Raw genomic sequence first — 9,950 nt, forward strand, 5'->3', positions numbered from 1 at the left:
AGCTGCCTTCTTTGGAGAAATTACCAACAATTACCCTCTGTTCCAGAAGGGAGGACAATGGCAAATTTGAGCCAGCTGTTTGTCCAAGGTCCTCTACAGGTAAAACTCACATCAGTCTGGGCCAACTGAGCTCAAAGATGTGACACAGCCAGAATGCAGAAGCGTTCTGCAGGCTGACTGTAGTGGGGATCAAGTCTTGAAGAAACCTTCCCGGCTGTGTGGTAGTGACACTTCACTGAATGTACCTAGTTAGTTAACAGAATATTGGATATTCCAAATTATTTAATATTGATTATTTCTATTATTTGGGTATATGTTTGGAAGTGAGGAACTGTGCCTTTACAAGGCTCTAATAAGGTTTGTTCAGTTTTCAGGACTCAATCCAGCTGCCTAAAACTAGGCATTTAGTGATGTTTGAGATAGTCTGGGTTTCCCAGACATAGGCACAGGGCTGGCAAACCTAATGTAGCATCTACAGAAAACCCATGGCCTTCTGCACGGGGGGCTCCTGAACAGCACAGGTAACTCTCTAATGGGGAATGGGCTGGGATTTATCTCTGACCTGCAGGCCACCTGGCCTGTCTAGAATGAAACTCTATGACTTCATGTAGGCAACTGAATCAAGCCTAAATTTATGCGAGCTGAGTCCCATGGTGTAACTGAGCACGTAGTGGCTTGCAAGGTTTCACCCCAGTACTCGTATAGTAGCTCTCTGCAAATGCTACAGAGAGAACACGAACAGGGGCAGATCCTGTCTTCACACCACAACAGATGATGCAACTTCTCACTCACACCTACGCTGTAGCTACATTGTTGGGGAGGTGTTTTTGCCTTTGCCACAGGTCCAAATGTCAGATACCCTTAAAAGGAAAAACAAAACCCTCAACATCCTTTTCATTTAGATATATATATCTCTCAAACAGTGAACAATGGGGAACGCCAGACAGAAATCATGAGAGCTTTCCTTACTTTGTCCACCTCTGCAGCTGTCATTCTCCTGATAATTCGTGGAGGTAAGTGCCCAGTTTGATCCTTTTGAAGGTAAATGCTGAATGCATAGAGTTCCAGTTAAGCCGACATGTATAAATGTAAAGGAAGTAGTCACAATTATTATTTTGAGTTCTTATTATTAGCTATTTTCCACTGTCTGCATGTGTTTGATCTTTCATAAAACCAAAATAATTTCTGAATGGGTAGTATTAATTAGATCTGCACAGGGGACAGGCTATTTGGAGGAGTTCAGAGGAGCTAACCTAATGATTATCTGATCTTTCTCGCCAGAGGCACAGACATACATTAATCTCTTGATTTTCTGTTTTTCTGAAAAACAGGTTCATGTAATGTGACTTACCCTATATAGCCCAGTTTCCTGGTGTCCACATAAGTTAGTTACATATTACACAGCATTTATCATGTGGCAGATCTGAGGTTGTTACTGACAATAAAAGCTAAGAAATTAACCATAGCAGTGAACTTCAGGAAAAGAAATCTGTGCAAAACCAACAATTCTTTGGTATTTTTCTTGTTAAAGCTCACCCCACTGAGCTAATTTTGGTCCCATTGAAATATAGACTTATAGAATGGTTTGAGCTGGAAGGGACCTTAAAAGTCTTCTCATTCCAACTCCCCCTGCTATGGGCAGGAACACCTTGCAGGGGCACCTTGCCGATTGCTCAGAGCCCCATCCAACCTGGCCTTGAACACTTCCAGGGATGGGGCATCCACAACTTCTCTGGGCAACCTGTTCCAGTGCCTCAGCACCCTCATTTTAAAGAATTTCTTCCTAATATCTAATCTAAATCTATGTTCTTTCAATTTAAAGCCATTACCCCTTGTCCTATCACTACATGCCCTTGTGAAAAGTCCCTCTCCAACTTTCCTGTAGGCCCCCTTCAGGTACTGAAATGCCGCAATCAGGTCTCCCCGCAGCCTTCTCTTCTCCAGGCTGAACAAGCCCAACTCTCTCAGCCTGTCTTCATACAGGAGGTGTGCTAGCCCTCTGGTCATCTTCATGGCCCTGCTCTGAACCCACTCCAGCAGCTCCAAACATAAAGAAGTAGTACTGCTGAGTAATTTTAAAAGACTACCATGAAGTCCAGCATTATGACATATATCCAGACTGTATACTTTGTGTGTCTGTATACTTTGTAATTCATTAACTGTTGTTTCTAAGAGACTTTGAGTGTTTTACTGTATGTGTTAGCCCAGTTGTTTGTATTGTGGCTTATTTTTATTTTTAGGTTTGTGTGTGGATATTATTGGAGGACATGAAGTAAAACCACACTCAAGGCCATTTATGGCCCTAATCCTTGGAGCAAATGAAGAAACTATTTGTGGAGGAGCTTTGATCAAGGAAAACTGGGTGTTAACAGCTGCCCACTGTGATGTGTAAGTTCTTACTCTGATTCAGAGATTGTCTTTAGTATCTGGTGTCCCTGTTCAAGAAGGAAAGTTTATATCCCTGGTGGTTTTGTGTGTTTAGCATGACCATGATCATGGTCTGACTACTGTGTTTTGTAATTTATATTGACACATGTGCTTCAGTGAGTAAAAAATAACATAACAAGGTATACTGATCTTCACAATTTCTGAAGAGATATTTTACAAGCTTCTAGCTGCACGCAAACACAGAATAGCAACACTGAAGTAGTGAATTTTGGGGGAAAGGTTTATCCCCGTTTTCTCAGTCAACCCATGCACTAGGCCAGAGGACTGGCCAGTCTAAATAGCTGCTCAGAAAACAGAAATGAATTATTGTCATTTTATTCTGCAAAAGATATGCAGTTCACTACAGAAAGAGACAGCATCTAGAGCAAAAATCCTCTAGACAGACGACAGGAGACACAGAGGTCTCTACTGGGAATGTTGGTTTGTCAGCCAACTTTTCCTCTTCCTGTCTGACTCAAGATGCAAATGGCTGTTTGGCCCCGCATTGTCCCTCAGCGAGGCAAGATGTGACTTTTAAATGACACGTCCTATCCCTTGCCTTTGTGGGCAGGACTAGAGCTGCTGCTGAGCCAGACCTCACATGGGCTCTGCCAGTGGCCTGCCCAGGACCAGTGTGTCACTGGACTCTGCAGACATCAGAGAAGTGTACCCATTGCTCCTGTCCCTGTCCAAACAGGGAGATATATGGGACCTACTACAGAGAGAGCATAGGGCCCAAAAGCTGTCCTATTAACCTAAGGTAAAGAGTGTTTCCAAATCAGATCACATTTAAGAGAAAATACAATAATTAACTTAATGATGCTCAGTCAACAGTCAGACAGCTCTTAACAGCTGAAGGAAAGGAACAACCACTTCCTCAGGGTTCTATTTGCTGCAGTAAGTTGCAAATGAGGGCCAGCCTACACACCTACTCAAAGAATATTCTCCCCTTCGGCTGTAACGTAGATTGTTCTCCCACAAATAGCTATACCTGTGGTCTGACATAAAGGTCTGCATGGACTGCTTGACCAAGGAGTGCTAGACTCCTAGTTTCTATACCAGAGAGCCCCAGCAGGCACAATGGTCACCACTTTGGTGTCCAGTAAGCATATGAAGTTGCAGAACAAGTTAGAGAAAGGGCATGAGCTATGTCTCACATGGACTCAGAAAATGGTGTTGAAATGGTAGTAGGGCAAAGCAATGGTACAATTCAGTCCAGCCATGATGATCTCTGAACTAACAGTGCCGTGAGCTATTCTCCTAAATTTTCAACTAAAATTGCAGAGGGCACAGTTGGTGAGACCACTGCCAATAGCAAAGGTGATGCATCCATCCCTCATTCAGTTCCCAAAGAGAAACAGCAGGAGTAGTTTAGAGTCAAGTACCTGAACCCTGTCTATGCTCCTGGGAAGCTGAAAATGGGATAGCATGAATTTTGATTCACTGAGTCAATTTTTTTTAACCCTGAAAACAGGGTAATCTTTTATATTTTTCTAAATTACTTTGGCTTTTCAGGCATGAGAAAAAAGACTGTGTAGCAGCTGGACATTACAGTACCACATTTAACAGCAAAGAATTACGGACTTACAGCAAGTGAATCGCACTAACCTTGTTGTAACTCTTCTCAGGGAAGAAGCCCAAGTTGTTCTTGGAGCTCACTCACAGAGAGCAAAAGAAAAAGAAAAACAACGTTTTCGGATTTCAAAACAAATTCGCTACCCAGGCTACAATTCCAAGAGTAAGGAAAGAGACCTTATGCTGCTGCAGGTATAAACTTACACATCACTTACGCAATATGCATCTCCTACAATGTACTGGTTTCTTCCTTCTTGTGAGGGAGATGAGCCAAGGGAGCTTCTGGTGACTTTTTTTCTCAGGTGACATGGTCTGGTCTGCTAACCCAGCACAATGGGGAACTGGGGGATGCACGGGGAACTAAGGCAATCAACAATTCCTGTAATGTATGCCAATGCTAGAGGTAGAAAAATTCTGGAGCTTGACCAAGATATTTCAATTTCTGGCTTTTCAGTGAAAGAATAAAGATCTTGCACAACAAGAAACGTATTTCATACATAGAAATAATTTGGTTGAAACCCCTAATTTCTTTCTAAAAAAAGTTCTAATTAAATATTTCTGACTTTTCCAATTCTCAGTTTTGCCAGCTTCAGTGATTACTGTTATTTTGTCCTCCAAATGGTCTGAAAGCCAGAGAAGTATGACAGCGTGTTTTTTAGAGCTAATATTTCAGCAGAAGCTAAATGGGTTTTCATGAGACAAAGAATATTCATTTTCCTCATTCTTACATTGATTCCATAAATCCTGTCACAAAGAACTGAGGAATCTCAAAAAGGGGTTGGTTGCAGTAACTTCCCATTACCAGAATGGAAGAGATCCAATGGTTAACATGCCTCTGTCAGACTCTGCCCCATAATAACTATTTTCCATATCTTCTACAGCTTCACAAAAGAGCAAGACTTACTAAAGCTGTGCAAATCATTCCCTTGCCTACCTCAGATGACGATCCCAAACCAGGAACAACTTGCACAGTAGCAGGGTGGGGAAAAACCCAGAATGGGATAAGAAAGGCTTCTGATACCCTGAGGGAGGTCAATATCACTGTCATCAACAGGAAAATCTGCAATGACAACTGTCATTACGGACCCAACACTGTTATAACAGAAAACATGATATGCGCAGGGGATAAAAATGGAGGAAAGGACTCATGTTATGTAAGTATATTTACTGTCTCTATCCACATAGATTATATTGAAAATAAAATATAAACTATCAGCTTTTACACATCTATAATTACTGCCTCTCTTCAGTTTGATGAGGAATTTTATTAAAAATCAGTGAATTCACCAAGGCTTCTTCTTCTAAGCCTTAAAACCAAAACTTCTGATAAATTCACCTTCACAGACTTGGGATACTGTGGTTTTATGCGGGCATGGCAGATAGCTATTCTCATCTTCAATAAAATGGTTTGAATAGCTTATGAGCCCATTCTAAAGCAGCTAACCTCAGTGGAACAACTTCTCTGATGTCAGAGAGCTTTGAAACACGTTTTGCTGATAAAAGGCATTTTGACTGAGCCCCAAGTCAAATGCACAACTGTGTAAGAATGGCCACTTTTTAAAAGATGTAAATATTGTATTAACAAAGTTACAAAAAAGGTACCAATTTCTGGAGACTTTTTGCTTTTCAAGAGTAAATTTTCCAGCTTTTTCTTTTCATCTCCAAAGAAACTAATTATTCCTTAGCACTGAGCTAGATTCATTCTCCATTACTCACACTTGAAAGATCAGAATGAAGTCTGTCTTTCTTTTTTGCTAATGAAAATCATACCTTCCAAAGAGGAAAAAAAAAATCCACAATAGCACTGTCTACATTTTTATTTCCTCCATGCAACTGGTGCAAATTTTATTTAAAAGAAGCACTTTTTAGCTTTTGTGAATTCGAATGACAACTTGTTTTCCCTTTTTCCAGGGCGATTCTGGTGGGCCTTTAAGATGCAATAATGTGATGAGAGGCATCACTGCTTTTGGGAAGAAAGGCAAGTGTGGTACTGTTGATGGCCCTGGTGTCTACACTCGACTCACAAAGAAATACCTTCTGTGGATAAGGAAAACCATAGGGTCAGCCTAACAGATTGGGGTTTGGCCAAGTCATTTCCTACTTTGCGCTTGTGTAACAATATCTAGTTTTGAAATACGCTTTTAAAAATAGCTTCATTATACGGGTAAAAGAGGTATTCCCATGCTGAATTTTAGCAGCTTGATGTCCTTATAGATGAAAACGCACACATCTATTTTCAGGGCAGATGTGATCTTAAACAGTCCAGAAGACAGTGCTCTGCCACAACAGCATTTGCAGCTTATGCTGTCAGCCATGGGGTCATTCAACACGTATTTGTGACTCAGTCCCCCAACATTCTTGCACTGCATATTCGGACTGAGCTCTGCATAGATGAGTATTTCTGACCAAGAATCTAATCCAGCTGTTTCTGTCCTCACTGCATGCTGCATATATACACTGCACTCTTCTGTACCTGGACTTCTGCAAACAACCCCGACAGTTAGTGAGATGCTAGGTCCCACTCCAGACACCTGAAAAACTTGATAGTTTCTCTGCAGCAGAGCTCCTGATTTCATAGGTGTAGGGTACTGCTAAGCTTCAGAAAATTAAGTTTCAGCAACTGCATTTGATTGTAGGACATAATAAGTGTGTATTTCCTAACTATTTGAAGCCTCTAGATTTCATGCCTTTAAGTACTTTGCATTTAATAAAGAAATGGCAATAAAAATCTACTGCTTGCAGCTGTCAATTTATGTGGAAAGCTCTGTCTGTTGCAGTACAGATATATAATCTGTATACATAATGTTTTGGATGTGCAATATGTCTGCAGAATGCACCAAAATCAGTAACATTACATTAAAAAATCAGCTGAAGACCCATCCTCCAGAGAAATGACAGAGTGTGTCTCAGCTGGAGTATCAGTATGATAAAGCGCTGTTCATAACATGAAACAATCTGGATTTTATGATGCCACTGCTGCTGTTTCAGATATGCAGTGAAATTTTTAAGTGCTTCAACATCCACTTGTCAAAGAGCAAACAGACCTATTGTGAAAAATCTCTGTACTAACAGCCTTGGGGACTTTAAGTGCCATGAACACCTCAAAAAGGGGTTGGTTTTATTTTGTGTTGCTTTGGGGTTTTTTTAACTTGGATGTAGGCAGTAGCTAAGAGAAAGCAAAGGATGTTCAAAGGGGGAGAGATCTTGTATTGATTTTAATTAAAAAATGATTGCTCGGTTCATCATGAGCAATTAAACATCACTTACAAACACAACATGGGAAAATACAGACTAAAACTTTTTTACGCAACTGCCTTCATCTGATCTTGTTGAGAAAAACCAGTAGTTTTGTCACAGAATAATGAAAGGTGAAGGAAGAAGGCAGCCTAAACTACGAGGATCTTTACTGAAAGTTTTGATGCCGAACATCTTCTTTTATGTTTTCTGTCCGTTACAGACATTACACAGTCAGAACTTTTCACATTCCTTATTCATATTCCTGAAACGTTTTTTCTGACTCTTGGGCTGAACACACAAACAAGCACACAAATGCAGACACAGAGGCACACACAAGCACAGAAGCAAAGCAGTAGCAGAGAGAAGAATTCACAGCCAAGTAAGATTGCATCAGTGACACTGAGAGGAGAATTTGGCCGAGCGACTGGTACTGACACCCAAAGTGGTGACTTTGATTCTGCCATTAAACACACAGGAAATAAGTAAGACAAGTCCAGTCTTCTTCTATTCCTGCAAACTACCAAAGCCTTGCTTAGGAAAGAACTGATCCTAAAAAACTTCAGAAAACAAAAATATCCTTGTCAACCTAGTGAAAAATCTATAGCTGATCTTCAAGACAATTGATAACCTAGGGCATCTCTTTCATCCTGCTGTAGTATTTTTTCATGTTACTGTGTCCTCTTTGGTCTGCTTCTTCCTCTTCTCCAGAAGTCACAGGCAGCCTCCTTGTCAGTGGGAAATCCCACTCAAAGCCTGTCATTTAGTATTCCTCCATTTTTCAGACAATAATTCTGACCCAAGTGGGGTCAGAAGGAAGGAGAGGTTCTGACCAAGCAGAAGTTTGCAGTGAAGAAACGTGCTCTAGCTTGAAATTTAGGATCTACCCCAAAATACCTTAAAGGCTTGGGTTTTCATATGAGCGTTGTATAGTGAATGTGCAAAATCAGCCAGGGGAACTGGACTTAATGGTAAACAAAATATGCAAGCCTCTGTCACCACTGCCAGTAGTGGAAACCTGGGGGAAAAAGCAGAAGCAAGGAGGTGGAACTGAGTTTTCATCGAGGCTGGGACCTTCTCTGGTCAAGAGGCATGAACCCCTTCCCAATACAGCTCCACCACTATGGGATGGAGCCCATGCAAGCTTATGTACTAGCTAAGAATAACATTATGATCATTTGATGTCATTTTGACATCTAGAATATAACAATTTCTTCTCATATACACTGTGGGTATATGAGATAACTGGGGTAAATGAACAGGTATAAACTGCATTACACAAACTAATGCAACATTGTCTAGGTAGCATCAAGTCAGGTAATACAGTGGCTGAAGAACAGCGGACTGTCTGCTAGAGAGTATTTCATGCATTTATGTGTGGAAGCAGAAGGATTCCCTAGCCTGCATTTCTTTCATCCATTTAGTTGCATTACGGACAGACAATCACTTTGTCATATTAGTATACCTGGGAAGGCACGTGCCCCATATGGGCAATGAAGATTTTCCTCATGTAAAAATTATTTTGTCCTGAAGTTTTGGATTCCATGTGGTGTACAGTGCTTGACCTTGGACAGGACTGTGGGGATGACAGCCTGAGTTTAGGCAAATTAAATTTTGCTTAATCCCCTGTACCACCTCTGCAGGCTCAGACTTTACTGCATGCAGACCTCATGTGCAGAACAAGCTGACCTCTTAGACACGGGTTCTGACTTCTGTCTCAGTCTGGGCCTGAACAGTACGCCAGGCATGTAACATGCAATCAGCTAAAAATGCACTATATTCTACAAGGAGGAAGTCAGGATTTCACATTTTGCCCAAGACTCCACATGTTAAGACCTTGTCACTAGCAGAATGGGGCAGCTATGCAAGAACAACGATCTACATTCAGCAACTGCACACTCTATACCTGTAAGTATTCAGCAACATTTCCCGCAAAAGAGTAGTGAAGCAGAATCATGCTGCCTACTCAAGTCCTCAAATTCCTCTGCCAGAAAGATAGATATTTGCCATGAAAAACAGACAGTAAATGTGCCTATCTAGAAAAGAAGCACATCCAGAAAAGGCACTCTGGTATATGTTTAGTTTCATTCCAGGTTAGTCACAGTCTGGAGTTTAAATCCGTGCTTAAATGCTTTCTCAGACATGGTCACAGAATAGAGCTACAGGTCACATATACAAGATTCTCTCATATTTATGGGATGTCGGTTAGTTCTTCTGAAACTGGTGATCTCTCTTACTTTTAGATATTATGTTAAAATACCTCTGGGCTAATACAGCTTGACCGCTCAATAATGGACAAGCATAATTAACTAAGAAATGACAACTTCTCAGACTGAAAGAAATATATTTTCTTATTTTGACAGTTGAGCATTGTCCTGGTTTCAGCTGGGATAGATTTCATATTCTTCATAGCAGCTTGCACAGTGCTGTGTTTTGGATTTAGTGCTAGAAGAATGTTGATAACACACTGATGGTTTAGTTTTTGCTGAGCAGGGGAAGCTGAAAAAGTCTTTGACTGCTGTAAGCCCTGCTCAGCAAAAAGAAGCTGGGAGGAAGCATAGAATCATAGAATCATAGAAGATTTGGGGTTGGAAGGGACCCCTAGAGGTCATCTAGTCCAACCCCCCTGCACTGAGCAGGGACACTGCTAACTAGATCAGGTTGCTCAGAGCCCCATCCAACCTGGCCTTGAATGTTCCCAGGGATGAGGCCTC

At 41.1% G+C, this 9,950-nt stretch overlaps 1 protein-coding gene across 1 annotated transcript; it reads left to right on the top strand.

Annotated features, from left to right (window-relative positions):
• Positions 1-948: 948 nt before the first annotated feature.
• LOC104134695 (granzyme A) lies at positions 949-6,072 on the top strand. The gene is made up of 5 exons (XM_009648275.2): positions 949-1,013; positions 2,241-2,388; positions 4,056-4,194; positions 4,884-5,156; positions 5,914-6,072. Exons 1-5 carry the CDS (start codon positions 953-955, stop codon positions 6,070-6,072), a joined length of 780 nt encoding a protein of 259 aa, XP_009646570.1. The 5' UTR covers positions 949-952.
• Positions 6,073-9,950: the final 3,878 nt, after the last annotated feature.

The sequence above is a fragment of the Egretta garzetta genome, unplaced genomic scaffold (genome assembly GCF_000687185.1).
Source record: "Egretta garzetta isolate BGI_Z169 unplaced genomic scaffold, ASM68718v1 scaffold471, whole genome shotgun sequence".
In the NCBI taxonomy this organism is placed as follows: Eukaryota; Metazoa; Chordata; class Aves; order Pelecaniformes; family Ardeidae; genus Egretta; species Egretta garzetta.

Coding starts and splice junctions, on each gene's coding strand:
- LOC104134695 (XM_009648275.2), top strand. CDS start 953: ATGAGAGCTTTCCTTACTTTGTCCACCTCTGCAGCTGTCATTCTCCTG. Junction 1,014..2,240: donor TCTCCTGATAATTCGTGGAG/GTAAGTGCCCAG, acceptor TTTTATTTTTAG/GTTTGTGTGTGGATATTATT. Junction 5,157..5,913: donor GAGGAAAGGACTCATGTTAT/GTAAGTATATTT, acceptor CCCTTTTTCCAG/GGCGATTCTGGTGGGCCTTT.